Consider the following 17,860-nt stretch of genomic DNA (forward strand, 5'->3'; position numbering starts at 1 on the left):
ATCAAAACGTAAACTTGGGAAGTCACCACCTTCCATCGTCTCCACCTTTGTAACTTTCTTACACGAGAGAGGATAGATAGCCCAATTATCTTTCTCTCTCATTGTGTGCGCTATATATAAATATAATATAATAAACCCATTTCAGATGCTATTTCTTTTTCTCACATATATCTTTCTTCTGTTCTAAGCCATAGCTTTCATCTATATTACACCCACATATAACATATATATAAACCAAGTTGAATAAACCATAATTGAAAAAACAAGTAAAGAGAGAGACAGAGAGGAAGAAAAGAGAGAAAAAGGAGGCCCCTTTTCTTCTTCTTATTGCTATGCCTCTTTTCAGATCTTAGTTTCTGTCAAATTTCCTATCTGGGTCTTCTTCATTTTGTGGTATATGTTTTTCTTTAGCTGCAACTGCTCTGCTTTTTCAGTTTCTTTTATCCAATATAAAAAAATTCTGAATTTTGGATCTTTAACTCATTCAATGTTAAATTTACACTCTTTTTCGCTTTGGTTTTTGGGAATCCTGGATTTCAGGTCGATCGGTGGATGTTACAAAGTTATTGAATATAATCCAAGAATACCCATTTTCTTATTGAACAGAAAGAGAATCTAAGATTTCTGTGTAAAGGTACAGTATTTCTTGTTTAATCTGCATTACAATGTTTGTTAGATGATGTTTTTTTTGGATGTTGCATTGGATTCCGACTGTGTTTTACTTTGTTTTCAGTAATTTATGTGTTGCTGATTAGATCCGGTGTATGTTATTTTCTTCCTTTTATTAATTTGTTGAAATTAGTTTGGTTGATTTGGAAGATAAAATTTTGTTGTTATTAATTTAAAAAAAGAAAAAGAAAAAAAAGGTGAATATCTTCATACCAATTCGTTTTGTTTTTGAGTGTTGGGAATTTAATTGATGGGCTTGTGGGAAAGCGATTTGCAGAATATGGAAATGGAGCCTGGCAAGCTTTTCATTGGTGGGATATCTTGGGACACAAATGAAGACCGTCTTAGACAGTATTTCCAGTGTTTTGGAGAAGTAGTGGAAGCTGTGATAATGAAGGATCGGGCTACGGGTCGTGCTCGTGGTTTCGGTTTTGTTGTTTTTGTAGACCCTACTGTTGCAGAAAGAGTTGTTATGGAAAAGCATATGATCGATGGGAGAACCGTAAGTTTGTCTGTTTGAATTCATATTTATATTTCTGCTCGCTTTGAGACTTTGCATTTAGAACTATCCTGTTATATTGGTTTCCTATTAGCATTATGAATTGGAGTGTCCACTTCAGATTTATGTTTGTGAGTTTATCATTTAACAATTGGAGAATTGAAGCGTGTTTGAATATTCTTCTGTGCATTGTGATTCAATAAGTGGGATTTTGGAAACAACTTCTTGATGTTTCCAGTGTCCTCTATTGATTTTAAAAGCTTAAAGATGTAACCTTTGTGTTTTTTTTTGTCCCTTCTTTTTAAGGTTTATTTACTGTAGATAGGAATTCCTGAGAAGACAAGGGAATCAAAATGTTGTCACTATTAAGAGCCTTTTGGCCACTTCAGGAAATTCTGGGAAATTGTTTAGTCAGCCGTAAAATGATCTCTAGAGAGATGATTATCAGAATAGCAGTGCTGAAAAAAAAATTTAGATGGAAATTTTTTTCCAAGAAATGCTAAGATTTTAAGAGAGATTCCTTGGGGTGTCAATTTGTTTGGAAGCACAGTTATAGGAACACTAATAGGATGGTGCCAATACTATGACATATGCATGAAGATTGAATCTGTTGAAAATTGAAAAAGGACCTTGGAAGTCTTAAACAAAATTTGGACCAGGGAGAGTGTTCAGTATAAATAATTATTAATATAACTAAAATTATTGTCTAATTATTGTGTTGATGGTTTAATTAGGCCTACAACTGTTCAGTGTTGCTTGCAGATGTGTATGCTTCACTGTCACTTATTCATTCAAGGCTCAGTGGACAATTTGTTGAGTCGCTCAATCATTCTTTGGAACTCTTGGAAGGGTTAGCTTAAGTAATTTGAAATAAAATGATTTAGAAAGAAGATAAGGTTGTTTGTCAATATGCTTTCCATGTTACTCCCACGGGCCTAAGCCTAATCTTCATACTGTTAAAGCATCCTAAGTAATGCAAAATCACAATAATTAGCACAAGAAAAAAGTAATGAAGATCAAGATTTTGATTCAGGCTTTATATTCCCTGATACCATTGTTGGCATTTGCAGACAACAAAGTTATTTTCTATTTTTACTCTGAATGATCCAGTTTGAATTGGAATTCAGTTTTTCTCTACATTTCAGGCACTCTTGTTTGCATTGTATAAGTAAGATTTTATTGGTTCAGTTTTCATTCTTTAGCTTTCTATTCTCAGGTTGAAGCAAAAAAAGCTGTCCCTAGAGATGATCAGAACATTCTGAACAGAAACAATAGCAGCATTCAAGGGTCTCCTGGTCCTGCTCGCACAAAGAAGATTTTTGTGGGAGGCTTAGCATCCACTGTCACTGAGAGTGATTTTAAGAAGTACTTTGATCAATTTGGGACAATTACAGATGTGGTGGTGATGTATGACCAAAATACACAAAGGCCTAGAGGATTTGGGTTCATTACATTCGACTCTGAGGAAGCAGTGGAAAATGTGTTGTACAAAACTTTTCATGAACTCAATGGTAAACTGGTTGAAGTTAAACGAGCTGTCCCAAAAGAATTATCTCCAGGGCCAAGTCGGGGCCAATTGAGTGGACATAACTATGGTCTGAGTAGAGTTAGCCTCCTTAATGGTTACAATCAGGGATACAATCCAAGCTCAGTTGGGGGGTATGGACTTAGATTGGATGGTAGATTTAGTCCAGTTACAATTGGTCGTAGTGGATTTCCTCCATTCAGTCCTGGATATGGAACAGGACCAAATATTGAGCCCGGGTTGAGTCCAAACTACGGGGGAAATGCAAACCTCAGTTCTAATCTTGGCTTTGGACAGGGATCAAACCCTTTATATAGTGGAAATTCAAATAGGAATGTTAACCCCATTGGGTATGGTGGGGGCAATGGAGGAAATAATTCAATGTTAAGTTCATCAAGCCGTACACTGTGGGGGAATGGGAGTCTTAATTATGCTACTAATGCCACAAATCCTAGTGCTTTACTAGGCTCTGGAAGTGCAAATTCTAGAATAGGTCCTTTTGACAATATTGGAGCACTTTGGAGTTCCTCTCTTAACTCAGGTATAGGTGGAGGTGCTGGTTCAACCTATGGTAGTGGCAGTCTTAGTTATGGCAGTGGAGAAATCAATTTTGGTTCAGGAGGGGTTGCGTATGGAAGAAACAGTGGAACCAGTGTTGCACCAGCATCATCACATGCTGCATCAAAGGGTAGTTACAATGGGGCTTCTGAAGAAATTTATGAAGGTCTGTTTTATGGGGAGCCTACTTGGCAATCATCATTTTCAGAGCTAGAGGGTTCTGACTCATTTGGTTATGGGTTTGGAAATGCAGCTTCAGATGTTTTAAGTAAAAACTCTGGTGGTTATGTTGGTGGTTATAGTGTTAACAATAGACAATCAAATAGAGGTGAGATCTGTTTCCTTTGAATATAATCCTTATTCCATCCCCCCCTCAATGTTAAATCTTCTGCTTTTTATTATCGGTTTTTAAGGCTTCTTAGCAAAGTTAATTGATAGTGTCAAACCTAGGTTTATTACATTCACAATATAAATGATACTTGTCTTCTCTGAGCATATGCATCAGTCATGGCTTCTGGCTCTATCATGCTGAAGAGTCCTATCAATTGTATAATTTTGTTTATTTTAGGGGCAATTACACTTGACCACCCCAAACTATACCCCCGTTTGCATTTACAACCATGATCTTTTAGAATGCACAATTACCACCCTAAACTATAACTTGTGTTTCACTTTGCACCCTACAGTCAATTGGTTTGTTAACTTATACAGAAAAGTCTTTCACGTGTGACTCACGTGACCTATGCATACATGGCACCTCATGAAAATATGAATTGCCTCAATCCCTTAAAACAAAGGTTATGTGGCATTGCAATGGTTAGATCTGTTTAACAATTTTGTTTTAAGGGATTGAAGAGAAGCAATTGAATCTTTTCATGTGGTGCCACATATGCAAAGGTTACATGAGTCGCACGTGACATGCTTTTCTGTTCAAGTTAACAACCCAATTGACAGTAGGATGCAAAGTGAAGCACGGGTTATAGTTTAGGTGGTAATCATTCATTCTTAAAGTTCAAGGTGGTAAGTGTAAATGGGGTATACTCTAGGGTAGTAAAGTGTAATTTTCCCATAATTTAACTGCCATATATGGTACCATTCTTTATCTATTACTGGAACATTTAAATTTAGGCCATTTCAGTTGAGCATTAGTTCTGTTAGCTGATGATCTGCTAGCAGAGCATATGGGTTTATCATGTTGGCCAACTGGGTTTGAAATTTAGCTCAGTTGTTTGTGTGCTGGTCCATATTAGTTAGTGTATGACTATGACATGCACTTCACATCAAATTTGGTCTACTGATGGAAAGTATATATATTACACCCTCTCAGCCAACCACCCATCTATTCACTGAATGTCAATCACAAGTTACCTATATACACCATCAATTATTAATCTGATTTGAAAAAGATTATTTGTGTTATTCAATGCTTTTCGGTGGTATTTACATGCTTTTGATCAACATTGATACAGGAATTGCTGCCTAGGAAGATTATGATATGGATGTCCAAAATTATTGTAGGTGAAGTGTAATTGGTGAAGGTAAAGTACTGTGAACCTTCGTACATTTTCCTTGTTGAGATACAGTATACAAAAAATTGTGATTAGAGCTAATTGGTTCGCCTGTATTGAAGAACTCTTCATATAGAGCAGATACAGGGGATTTCTTTTCAGTTTGAGGTTGGGTTTATATAGGTTTCTTCCTTGGAGTTTGTTTGAAATGTATAATCAGATTTTTGAGTTTATACAGATTTATTGTATCATGCATCTATGTTGACACAGCCATACAGAAACAAGCAAGAATTTTTTTTCCCACTTTTCTTTTTCTGCTGTAATATCCAGCAAAATTGCTGTTTCTTGTCTTTTGGCATGTTGTTTCCATGCAAGTTTTCCTTAACAAGTTTAAGCTTCATTAATGGAGAATGCCGCTCCTCTTGCTTTATTCATAGTATCATTTTAACAGCGTATTATTCTCTATAAGGATGTGGATGCTTTTATGGAAACCATGGAGGTCATATTGTTGAGATTTGGTAGGGTGCAAAAGTTAGAAAATTACTAGTTGTTGAGGGAGGTTTTGATTAATTATCCCTGAATGCATGCCAAGATCACCCATATTGTTGACTTTTTTTTTTTTGAGAAACACCCATATTGTTGACTTGGTTTCTAGTGATTGTGGTTAGTATATCTGAAATGAAAGATGCTTGGATATTTTACAAAATTTACCAAATAGAGCTTACAAAATGATGCAACACCAATCACCAAAAAAAAAAAAATTTGTAACACTCATTAATCAGGTAATTGGAGCTCATTGCATACATTGTCACGTTAGGTTATTATTATTATTAATTTTAAAAAAAAATTAAAGAAAGTTAGTTGGTAAGATTTATGTAGTACATTTACATTTTTCTTGTGAAAGTGTCCCTACCATTTTTCTTTAAAACTTAGGCCAGTGTTAAGGCGTAGACATGTGCCACGTTGGCAATTAGAGAAATGCATGATGGTTATGGGAATTGTAGGATATTATATTCTAAAGTTTTTAGGGTAATTTTACTAGAGTAATTGTACGGATATAACAAATTTTATAAAAAAAAAAAGTTTGACAAAGTGGTATCCATCACAAAATTATTTTCTTGGCTTATCAAGTTATAAAAAAATAAAAAATAAAAAAAATTGTATATAGAAAAGAAAAAAATTGAAACTACTTTTTCTTTAGATATAAAAAAGTGATGTAAGGGATATTACAAATTCAACAATGTTATAGTATATCGAATTTCACAACTTGTTAATGTGGCAAATTGTGATTAGTGCAATATCGCGTTCACATGGATTATTTCTAACACCACTTTCATTGTACTTTAATCACAATCTAATATCTTAGCAGTTGTGAAATTTATTATGATATTATGTCATTATGGTTATGAAAATTTGGTATATAATTCTTAGTTTTTACAAACTAATGTAAACTTTGATTATATACATATATAACCAAAGTTTACATTAGTTGTAAAAACTAAACGATTTTTTTATTATAAGGGCAAAATTTAGCTACAAAATTAGTTGTAGCGTAAAACTATAACTTTATTTAATATCTTTTTATTGAAGGTGAATTTTGACAAATCCACCATTTGATTACATATTCTTCATATATCTTTTATACTTGCAAAATTTCTAGAAAATTAAAAATCAATAGCTAGTCATCAATAAATTGTTTAAATTGCAAGTTTTTGTAATTTAAAATTATACATAAAATATAAGCTTATAGATCATATAGTAAATAATATCAAATTGACACAAAATTTGACATGTGTATTAAGAGTGCAAAGAACATATAATTCAACGGTTAGATTTTCAAAATATATAGTAATATTTATTTTATTAAGTAAAGTTGTAGTCTTGGCTACAACCAATTTTGTAGCTAAACTTTCTTCTTATTATAATATTGATATGTCATTAATTATATTCACTAGCACATCAATTTGTAAACCTTTTAGAGTAAATTAGTAGTAGCTATAACATTTTCTAGGTGCAATACAATCAAACCCAACTTATTTTTATGATTCTATATGATCAAAATAAACTAGAACACAATTTCCCTTCAAATCAATTTATTAACTTAAACTAAAGTAGGTTAAGTTGTGCCCTTTATTCACATAGAATAGATCATAAAAGATGACATATGCATGAAAGTGGCCAATGCATGATTCCTTTCATGAGTCCTACGGTTTTGCAAGTGGCCCACCCACTTGACTTGGCAAGATCTATGCTTTGGGGTCATGCAAAAAACCCAAATAGTCTTTAATCGTACCTTCCAAACCATACTCCTATTAATCTCCATTTAAATTGCATGAGCTTGGGGTACACATAAAAGAATAAAGAATGTTAGAAAATGTGTGTAATGGGCCCAGAAAGGGTTAGGCTTTGCTTTGCATTGGGCTTTAACAATATTCACAAAAATAGCTATCGACACCTAATTTATGATCAAATGACTTATTTAAATGATTTAATAAGTCATGATATTTAATATATGTGAGTAATATTACAAACCATCATAAAATGTATTAGAAGAGATTTTTCTAAACTAATTTAAAGAAAAATTTACAAGCTTAATTAATAAAATAAGTCAAAAAAAAAAAAAAAAAAAAAGCTAGAAGATAAACTTTTAAGTTTTAACCAACATTGGTATCATGAGAAGATTTTAAGGGCAGCCAACCACATTCCGTGTAGACCACTGTTTACACTGAAATCCTATTTTCTGTGTTAGAAAATGAATCAATTTGGCAAAAATGCAAAATTGACCCTTTAACTTTTTGTTTTTTTTTTTCATTTTAGTCCTCTGACATTCAGTTTTGTCATTTTAGTCTTCTAACTTTCAATTGTTGTCAATTTGGTATTTCCGTTAAACTCCAATTATGTTCTGCCGTTAATTGAGCCAAAACTACGCCGTTTTGGCTCTTTTTTTTTTTTTTTTTTTTTTTTATAATAAATTTCAGAATTTAAAGAAAATTAAAAAAAAAAAAATTTTTGTGATGAAAACCCAGTTCGAAACTGCAACCAACACCGATAAAACCTCGGTGGAGTTGAAGTTGAGGACATGGGTTTTCTTTTGCGGGGACCACGCGCTAAGGCTGAGGTTGACGTCGGCGCGGCGGAGCACGGCGCAGAAGCTGACGGTGGCGGCGAAGACTATGAGGAGGAGAGTGCTGAATAGAGGGCGGACGGAGCATTTTTGTGGGTGTGGCAGTTTCATGGGTTTTGCTGAAGACGGGATGTTGAAAGATTGAATCTTGGGTCAGGGTCAGATCCATTGTCTTCTTCAGTTTTAGGAGTGTTCTTGGACATTGGAAGAGATGGGATGTTGAAAGATTGAATCTTGGCATGAAATGGTGGAAAGAAAGCTGAAACTTTTTTGTGAGAGATTGATGAGTAGCTAGTTTCCTGAAAGTGGTAGTGGGAGTTTTGTTGTTGTTGTGTATTGGGTTTACAATGTGGTGGATTTGGTTTGAGTTTGAGAAGTATGTAGGAAATTTACCAGCGAGTGATTTGGGCGTGGCTCTTTTTTTTTTTTTTTTTTTTTTTTTTAAATTTTCTTTAAATTCCGAAATTTATTAAAAAAAAAAAAAGAAAAGAAGCCAAAACAATGTAGTTTTGGCTTAATTAACGGCAAGACATAACTGGAGTTTAACGGAATATCAAATTGACAACAATTAAAAGTAAGAGGACTGAAATGACAAAACTGAAAATTAGGACTGAAATGAAAAAGACCGAAAGTTAGAGGGTCAGTTTTGCATTTTTACCAATCAATTTTCATTTCGCGGTTTGTGAATTATATTGCTGGTACTCTCTACCCTTAGAGGCTCCTCTTCTGAGAGCACATAAATTGAGAATGCCAATTCATCTTCAAAACCTGTATCTCAAGTTTGTGTGGCTGTCAAGGATTCTTCATGGTGATTTATGATGTGCTAATCTCTCGTTGCTTCTTTTGGTTAGAGAGTGGGGGAAAGAGGTAGGGATGGAGAATTTAATAAACTATAGTTATGCCCTGAGGATACATGGACCAAAACTTAAAACTATACCACCTTTAGTGTGTGTTTATATATATATATATATATATATAGAGAGAGAGAGAGAGAGAGAGAGAGAGAGAACCTTCATAGTATTTACTATTTAGCATACTTGAAATTTGCTAGTAAAAAAATAGTTCCTTTGTATAATTATTCCCAATTTTTATTTTTGGAACTTTATTTTTACATTTAAATATATCTAAACCGAAATTCTGATTCATATTAATTTCTTGGAAGGGTAAAAAATATACATTTAGAGGACAAGAGACTACGTCTTTGTTTTTTGAAATAGTGAGCCTCGTATGTCTTACATTATGGAAAAATAATAATTAAGTTTTTAATTAGCAATGAATAGGAAAGGGCAGGGGCAATGGAGTTTGGCGTCTACAATTGAAGATAGTGCAGGTATATACAATTGAAGATAGTGCAGGTATATACAATGCACCCACTTGATGGTGCAAAGAATATCAGAATTGTGTAGAAAATATCTATGGCTAAGAATTAGGAATTGTATTACTGAAGATTAATATGATTACAAGAATGAGTCTCTGTTTATATACTCATAAAGCTCAATGGAATAGATAAGTGGCTGCAACATCGTTTCATATTTTTTTCTGAAATCTTGTTACCAAAGTGACACCATTTCTTGCTTCGTTTTGCTTATGACAGTTAGAACTATTCTCTGGTTTTACAGATGGGTCTCACGTCTAGTAAAATATTAGTCTTCGAAGTGATACATTAGCAATGATAAGGTTTTATGTTATATCATCTTGGGTAAAACGCAAGTCCAATATATCAAGTTTTTCAATTAAATTCAAACACATGACTACATTGACTTTTATTTTCATTGAGCGCTGGAATTGTCCACGTCGTTTAATGACTAATGATTATAAGTTAATACTTGCAAATGAAATGATGTGATTCATGCATTCTCTAACAACAACAAAAGATGATGTAATTCATGTGAATCAGGGTCACACTGGAAAAGATTAGATGGGGTGGAGCTTTTGGTCGGCATGCTGAAAAATTGGTGTTGTGCCAATCTCCAAGAATTTTAAGACTCCAGTTATATCGATTGATTTTTACTGCACAAATTTCTAATTATCCTGAACAATTTTTTTGGCTGAGTACATGCATATTCTTAAAAGTTCATTCTATTCTTATTACGAGCATACAAGAATAACACCAGTGTTATACGAGGGAAAAGGGTCCATACAGTCTATATTATTTGTGTGTCACGACACAACATAAATTACCTACATGGCTACATACAAAATATGATTCTCACCATCTCATCCTTCACCTTAATCTTAACAGGGGATGAAACACCATTTGTGTTTATATAATGTGATAGAGGGTAAAAAATAAAAAGGAAAAAAAGAATCAAACTCAGTTTTGAGGACCACCTAATGCGAAATAAAGCACAACACAGTAGTAGAATTTGAACATCGTATAATATGATTTTCTTAATCCCCCTTCAGGTCATTTACATGTCTACTCTAATTTCTCTTCAACCGTTCTTAATCAAGAACAAGTGAAGATGAATTTTACTCATTTAACATCTCAAGAAATTTGGTCACATGGAGAATTAGAAATGTGGGATACCTGACTGGAATGGAAAACCAATAAAAGAGCAAATCTAACTAGTGTAGGTCTAAAATGAGCAACACCAACCTTTTTTAGGCTCTACGGATGCTTCACCCTGTAAAACCACAGTTCTTCCATTTCCCATCCAGGTAGGATCCTGTTTCTTGAGCTCTTGAGATATCATAACTTTCCGGCTTAATATGTTATAGATCTCTTTCACAATTGTCTGAAAAGCAGCAGCTACATTGGAGGAATCAAGAGCAGATGTTTCCATGAAAAACAAGCCCTCTGCTTCTGCCAAGGCCTTTCCTTCAGAAGTGGAAACCTCCCTGGCATCCTTAAGATCAGACTTGTTGCCAACAAGTATAGTTACTACGTTCATATCAGAGTGAGCTGTTCAGCAGCAGAACCACCCAATCAATCCTCAGTTAATCCGATTTAAAGAAAAAATGCAAGATAATATTCTCTTTCTTTCTTTCTTTCTTTTCTCTCTCTCAGTGCAAGATGATCTAATGTAGCCACCAGAGTACAAACAACTATCACTGATCAAAAAGAGTACAAACAACAATTGTTACAGAAGCATTGCAAAGGAATGGAACCCATCATTATAGACCCATTTCCTAAATCCATCTAGAATCTGACAAGTTGTAAGGAGTAAATAGAGACCTCAGGAAAAAAGAAAAGTGAAATAATACAATTCACAATTCAGAATCACAGCCTTTGAATGCACATGTAAAATGGGATCATTAGTAGGGATGGCATGGCAATAGGGTAGGTTAAGAAGGCCACCACCCAAACCCACCCCTCCTTGAATACATTTAGAATCTTACCTCTAAATTGTCATATGACTAAATATATTCCCAATCATACAAGAGTTTAAATCCTATAAAATTTCTGATGCACATTACTGACAATATCCATCACATATTCATATCCTATTCATTTCTCTTTTTTTAATCTTCTTTTGTTCTTGAATTTCTACACGTTGATACTTTAAGCTTATTTTCTGCTTGAAATAAAATCACTTTGTTGGATTAGCAGCTTGAGGGCCGAGGCTACTCAAAGAGGGGTATTGAGATGGGGATAAATATGTTCCCGCACTTCATGTATGGAACAGGTTTGGAGGGCAACTTTTGCTGGCAGGGGATTGGGGGGGGATTAAGAAATACACCCCACACTGCCCATTTCTAAATGGAATTTACTTAAATGCAAGTGATGTCTTTTAATTACAACAATAAAGTTCCCTAATTGAATGAACAGGCTTCCTCAAAAAAAAAGAAACCAGAGAGAGAGGAACCAAACATCAAAACAAAGTACTATTCTTACTTTGAAGTTCATTTAGCCATCTGCCAATGCTATCAAATGTCTGGCGTCTACTGATGTCATACACCACAAGAGCTCCAACTGCACCTCTATAATATGCAGATGTAACAGCCCTGAACCGCTCTTGACCTGCTGTGTCCCAAATCTGAGCCTTGATTTCCTTTCCATTGATATCCATCTTTTGGGTTTGGAACTCTACTCCTATAGTTGACTTTGAATTAGGGTAGAACTCATCTCTAGCAAACCTTGCAAGCAAATTTGACTTCCCAACAGCTGAATCACCAATTAAAACAATCTTGAAAAGGTAATCCTCTGTTTTTTCTTCCTCTGAATAAAAAGCCATTTTCCAACCTTCAAATAATTGCCACTCTATAAAGCCATATTACATGAGCATCCCTCTAGATATTGGGTCACAACACTACCTAAGAAATAACAAAATTATTTAAACAAGGAAAAGGAATTAGAGATAAAAAGAGAACAGGAGCTGAAAAGGAAACCTGGAAGGTAACATAAAGCACCAAATTGCAGTTCTGTAATTACTCAGATGCAGCATAAATTAGAATTTAATCAAATACCTATCATCTGGAGCTAACATTTTTGGTGGGTAATGGGTATGATAAATTTTGTAACTTCCAACTCCACCCTCAGCTTCTTGCCACTGATGTAAATCTATCCGGAGCTTTCTTATGTCAAATTCCAATCCGCCCCTTTAAGCAAAATGACACAGTTTCAAAGTTCCTGCATTGTCAAGAAAGCATAAGAATCTACAAAACCTCCTCTGGAGGTAATCTGTAATGTTGTTGCCTACTTTATGGGTGTACAAAAATTAAGGCTGTGTGTTTCTTTTTGGCATTGGCATTTTCTTTTCAGCTTTTTAGGTTATTTGGTCATGCACAAATTTTTAAAGACTCACTTTTTCTAAGTACAACCATATTTTAACCAACTTTCAGGGAAAAAAAAAAATCAGCAAAAAAGCGAGGCCATATAAGTTTGTGCCAAACAGATACTACTAATATAAATTTATCGTATGTAGTGATCATATGGACTGACAGCCAGAAGCTGAAAATGTATAAGCAAAGTAACAAAACTATCTTTTAAAAAAGAAAAAGCAGAAGAAGAACAGAGATTATGTATGTGACAGTATCTATTATGCCTGCATGATGTATCTTCATATTTTCCGGCATTCATAGCAAGAGTTGGGAAACAGGAAGCATTTTCCAAAGCATTTTGGCCCTTTAAGAGAAAAAAGTGATATAATCACTACTCTAACCTTGATTCAGGATTCACCTTCAACTGACCCAATCACTTAGTGCTTTAAAGTTCAGCTATGTTTATGAATAACAGTGAGACTATTACTGCAAAAACGTTGTTTTATTTTTATTTTTAAGTTACATAAAAGCCCAATGAGTTTTGAACCCATGACCTTGCCCTCTACCCTTTCTTATGGAAGTAGGAAGAGCTCATCGGCTATTGCAAAGACATGCAAAGACATTGTATCACAAGAAGAATTTGAAAGACAGACATGAGGCACCATTACCACTGGGCTATTACTTGAACCCAAAACAATAATAAGTTGTTAACAATTGATTTCATCACATTCCTCCATTCAAAAATTAATGAAATGAGCAGTCAGAGATCTGGCTGTCATGATTAAACTGTAGTCATAGAACAAGCATACGACTGGAGAGAGATATTTGATAAAACAAATATTAAGGATAAAATCTCAATATGCAAACAACTGTGTGCTCTTACAATCTGGCAAAGAAGTACTCAAACCAATCATGCGCCACTAAACATTAAATTGGAGGAGAAAGAGACAGCCAGACTCACACAAAGAGAGATTACAAGCATCTCCCTCCTACATGGTATTCTAAGACTGCAGGCTGGCAAGATTATTAGCATCACTCACTTATCCCCCCCCCCCCCCCCCTCCCTCCCTTTCAAAACTCTGTTTTTTTAACCTTTCAAGCAAGCCTGAGAAATGTGCCTACCCAAATGATAATGGAGAAAACAGAATTAGTTACTGTTTGTAAATGTGACTCAATTTGGGTAACATATAATAGATATATATATATATATATTTTTTTTTTTTTTTTTGGGTGTGCGTGAGGCCCTTAAGCCATGTCTGATGGATGTGAAGCATGCATGGTTTAATGAATTGAGTCGTAAGTAGTATAGGATTAAATCAGTTCTGAATTTAGGTTTTTATTTATTTTATAAAGGTAACATGTGGCTCATGCTGACTAATCTGTTGAGGATTCGTAGCTGACCCAAAAAAACATTTAGGACTAAGGCCTTGCTATTGTTGTGTATAGATTACAATATTTATTTCTTGTCATAGTCTACAACTCTTGAACCAAGCAAAAGAGTATGATCCACAAGTTACAGTTACTTTTGTAGTGAGAAATAAATCTGGTTGTGATGGGGAGTTGGTAGCCCATCTTCTACTTCATTGTCCTATTACACACACCTTATGGACCTTCATGCTTTAGGCTTTTGGTATTCATTGGGTTATGCCAGGATCGGTGGCGGGATTGTTATCTTGTTGGTATCAGTGGCTTGGGAAGCATAACTCAAATATTTGGAATTTGATTCCAGGGTGCTTAATGTGGATAGTCTGGTTAGAACGAAATCGTCACTCCTTTAAGAACAGGGAGAAGACGTTGGATGAGTTAAAGGTTTTATGCCAACATAGTCTTTTTGAGTGGTCTCGTTGTTGAGGCTTTACTGATTCTTCGTCTCTTCCAGAGTTTATGTTTTCCCTTAGATTATCTTTCTGATCTCCCTCTCTTTTGTTTTGTTGTTTGTTTTATTTGTTTCTTGTTGTTCATCATCATGAACAACTTGTACTTGTCATTTTTTCTTATTAATAATAGTTCTTGTATTACTTATCAAAAAAAAGAAGTAAACCTGTTTATGCAATCTTGTGAATCAGTCCAATCAAGTTTTATGAGTTTATAAGTTTTCAATTGTCTTGGGTTTATTTCTCTGAGCCAAGTCAGTATTTCATTAAATTTTAATAAGACTTTAGTTTATTAGTAAAAAATTCAAAATACTGAGTCCTAGTCCTAAAAGGAAGTTGACATCTAAGAATCTAAATTAATATGCTTAAGAATTCAAAGAAACAGATAATAGAACCATTTCTTTATTTAGGAATGCATGTTTATTTCTCTCTCTCTTCCAAGGGTTACAGTTAACAGCCCCAAAATTCTGTCTTTTCCTTCCCTTTTTCAACCCCTAAGCATACACTTTTTCCCTTATACGCAAAATAGCACATGGATTAGAATAGCTATTCAAGTGGAATAGTTACTTAGTCATTTGGACCATTTAGTTATCCTTATTCCTACAAAATAGATATTCCATAGGGCTTAACTATTCCTTTGAATTCGTGAATGGTCAATCTTTATTTTTGGTAAAATAGAAATTTTCATTTAAAATTTTTATAAAATTATGATTAAAAAAAGAAATAGAAATATAACCAAAATATGAATATGGTCATAAACATAAATATAATAAATTTAGGTATTATTCCATAGTATTATTCAGTAATTATACACATATTTGTGAAGTTATTTATTAAATCAAATAAATCATAAAATACAATATAATAAATTTATATAAGGTTTTAAATTATTTATAAAGATCATGTGTAAATACTATAATAAAGCCTATTAAAACGCCTTAAAATCCCAAACACAATCACTGTACAAAATTCCTGCAACCCTATCATTCTTTGTTTCAACCCCCTTTTTGCACTTGAAATCCTATATTTTACAAACCTAGTTCCTTATGCAATCCCTGAAGCCTTTCTCTAGTCATAAAAAACCCCAAAACCATAAATTTTCCTACTAAGCCCACACAAGCACACATGCTTGATTCCCTAAAATAGTCCTCCAACAATACAATTCATTGATAAATATTTTCCAGAACACTCAGCAGTCATAATGAGTTAAAAGGAAAATCGACAAATTCATGCCGAAATTTCGATAAAAGAAATTTAAACCAAAAACCAAAAGCCAAAGTCGCCTTTAATTTAAAGTCAAGTTCGTATTTTTTTTTTCTCCCCACATGGTTTCTCTTTATGTTTTAAATGTAAAACATTCTAGTGAATTAGTAGTTGGAAGGCTAAAAAGACAATGCAGGTTGTTATTCTGGTTTATTTTGAAGCAATTGGTCTCTATCTATACAAACTATCACCTTGATAGATTCTTCCCTCCATATTCTAATCAAAAACCAAAACAAAAAAAAAAAAAAAATGTTCTTCACTCCATACTACATAAACTCCCACTTATCAATTTTTCACAAGAGCAATCTATAAATTTAAATTTCATTGGAGCCTTGGCAGAACATAAATCAGCACCTAAAAAAAATAAAAACTAAAAAATGAAAAACCTAAAGGACCATGATTAATGATTTGATCTCACCAAAAAAAAAAAAAAAAAAAAAAAAATCCTAAAACTATTTTTCTAGAGATCTGATTGCAGAGTTCTCAACACAAACACAATTCAGATGGCATTAATCCTACATTAATATCTCCGAACCAAAAAAAAAAAAAAAAGGCTTTTGTATTGGAGAGTTGGAATCTACAGCGACAACAAAGGAAGAATCAAATTCCATGAATGAGAGAGAGAGAGAGAATGACATACCTGATTGAGTGGGGGCCTCCTCCAAATGCCTGATTTTGTCTCTCAGATTTTTATGTGTACAAAACCCTCGGAACTCTCTGGCGGTATACAGGATCTACTATTGGAATTGGAATTTAGAATAATAATATTATGATTTATTATTATAAAAATTAATTGACTGGAAAATAAATGTTAATACTATATATATTGATGATAATAAATAGGGGGATTAAATTGTTAGAAAATGAGAGTCAGGCAAAACGGTGGAAGCAATTAGGCATTAGCCAGGCTGGGCCACATCGAGCGACTATTGATGATTTTCCTCTCTCTCTCTCTCTCTCTCTTAAAAAAAAAAAAAAAAGAGAGCCTGCGTTATTTAAAAATTTAGAATTATTTTTATTCAATTTTTAAGTTTCGAAAACCGACCCGTTCGCTCCGGCGACTTTAACAAACCCAGTCCGGGGTCATTGCTGGTCGATTTGGATACAAAACGTTTTCACGGGTCGCTCCATGTCAAGTGTTTTTTTGTTTTTGGTTTTTTTTTTTTTAAATGTAAATTTAAACACTTTCAAACTTTAGGTGGGTAAAATTTAAATTTTGAAACGTTAAGGTGTAAAATCCAACACTCTCAAAATTTAGATGATAAAATATAAATTCTGAAATTTCAGAGTGTAAAATCACAACACCCCCAAACTTTAAGGGTATAATTTGCAATTTACCCTTTCTTTTTTAAACTCTCATTTTTGCAAAGTCTAAAAGAAATCACAGTTGGTGGTTTTACCCTAATTTATTGGAGAGGTGGATTCTCATATTAAAATTTTTTAAGCAACCAAAAAACAAATCTATATATTTATTATAATGTTTTAGAGTATTTAGGGAAGTTTATATATAGATTTTTTTTTAATGGAAATTTATATATAGTTAGTAAAACACTAACCAGATTAATAGTTGGTCTTAAATGGATGGTTTGGATTTTATTAGCTTTTTAACATCTTAAGTGGATTTCAAAAATAGTATTAAATAATAAAAAAATTCAAAAATAGTGTTAGTTAATATTTATATAAATGTTGATGAATAAAGAAGAATCCATACAACACATCTTCAAACATAATGAAGAAAAATCACAATCATCAAGAGCAAATGCAATCATTGAGCAAATAAGTCAGTGGACCAAAATTTCCAAAGAAATAAACATAAATTCAAAGCAATGCATCCCACGTTATCTTTGAAAAAAGAAATTTCAAATGTTTTTATGGATCAAGTACGATTTCTCTAAGCAACTAAGGGTGAAAGCAGTTTTGAGTTCAATAAATGAGATTTGAGTAATGATCTAGGTGAGTGAAAGTGAATGAGTTGGGTTGGTGATCTGAGTAGTTTGAGCTGACAATACTTGCGTTTGTTTCTCTAGAAAATCTATTATAAAAATAGTTTTTTTTGTATTTTTCAATATTTGATAGCATCAAAAAAAAAAAAAAGTCAAATGAAAACTACTTTTTAGTCAACTAAAATCCCTATTA

The 17,860-nt window shown here is 33.5% G+C and overlaps 2 protein-coding genes across 4 annotated transcripts; one reads left to right on the forward strand and one right to left on the reverse strand.

Annotated features, from left to right (window-relative positions):
* LOC115992496 (heterogeneous nuclear ribonucleoprotein 1-like) lies at positions 1 to 5,109 on the forward strand. Of its 2 annotated transcripts, XM_031116701.1 has the most exons (6): positions 20 to 393; positions 541 to 634; positions 734 to 762; positions 947 to 1,171; positions 2,385 to 3,579; positions 4,721 to 5,109. In XM_031116701.1, exons 4-6 carry the CDS (start codon positions 950 to 952, stop codon positions 4,732 to 4,734), a joined length of 1,431 nt encoding a protein of 476 aa, XP_030972561.1. In that variant the 5' UTR covers positions 20 to 393; positions 541 to 634; positions 734 to 762; positions 947 to 949; the 3' UTR covers positions 4,735 to 5,109. The 2 variants fall into 2 exon arrangements, with proteins under 2 accessions (XP_030972560.1, XP_030972561.1); XM_031116700.1 differs by lacking the exon at positions 734 to 762 and having other exon boundaries at positions 1 to 393.
* Positions 5,110 to 10,243: 5,134 nt separating this feature from the next.
* LOC115992872 (ras-related protein RABA5a) lies at positions 10,244 to 16,850 on the reverse strand. 2 transcript variants are annotated; one of them, XM_031117110.1, is made up of 5 exons: positions 16,770 to 16,850; positions 16,365 to 16,458; positions 12,294 to 12,456; positions 11,722 to 12,140; positions 10,244 to 10,788 (listed from the first exon to the last, which is right to left on the reverse strand). In XM_031117110.1, the coding sequence occupies exons 4-5, from the start codon at positions 12,059 to 12,061 to the stop codon at positions 10,463 to 10,465; spliced, it is 666 nt and encodes a 221-aa protein (XP_030972970.1). In that variant the 5' UTR covers positions 12,062 to 12,140; positions 12,294 to 12,456; positions 16,365 to 16,458; positions 16,770 to 16,850; the 3' UTR covers positions 10,244 to 10,462. The 2 variants fall into 2 exon arrangements, with proteins under 2 accessions (XP_030972970.1, XP_030972968.1); XM_031117108.1 differs by having other exon boundaries at positions 16,365 to 16,461; positions 16,770 to 16,843.
* Between the last annotated feature and the right edge of the window lie 1,010 nt (positions 16,851 to 17,860).

This window comes from Quercus lobata, chromosome 5 (genome assembly GCF_001633185.2).
Source record: "Quercus lobata isolate SW786 chromosome 5, ValleyOak3.0 Primary Assembly, whole genome shotgun sequence".
NCBI classification, from domain to species: Eukaryota; Viridiplantae; Streptophyta; class Magnoliopsida; order Fagales; family Fagaceae; genus Quercus; species Quercus lobata.

Bases quoted from the DNA above. Each gene is read 5' to 3' on its own strand.
- LOC115992872 (XM_031117110.1), bottom strand. From the start codon at position 12,061: ATGGCTTTTTATTCAGAGGAAGAAAAAACAGAGGATTACCTTTTCAAG. The intron at 10,789-11,721 runs GTAAGAATAGTA...GCTGCTGAACAG, and splicing joins ATGGCTAAATGAACTTCAAA to CTCACTCTGATATGAACGTA.
- LOC115992496 (XM_031116700.1), top strand. From the start codon at position 950: ATGGAAATGGAGCCTGGCAAGCTTTTCATTGGTGGGATATCTTGGGAC. The intron at 1,172-2,384 runs GTAAGTTTGTCT...TTCTATTCTCAG, and splicing joins ATATGATCGATGGGAGAACC to GTTGAAGCAAAAAAAGCTGT.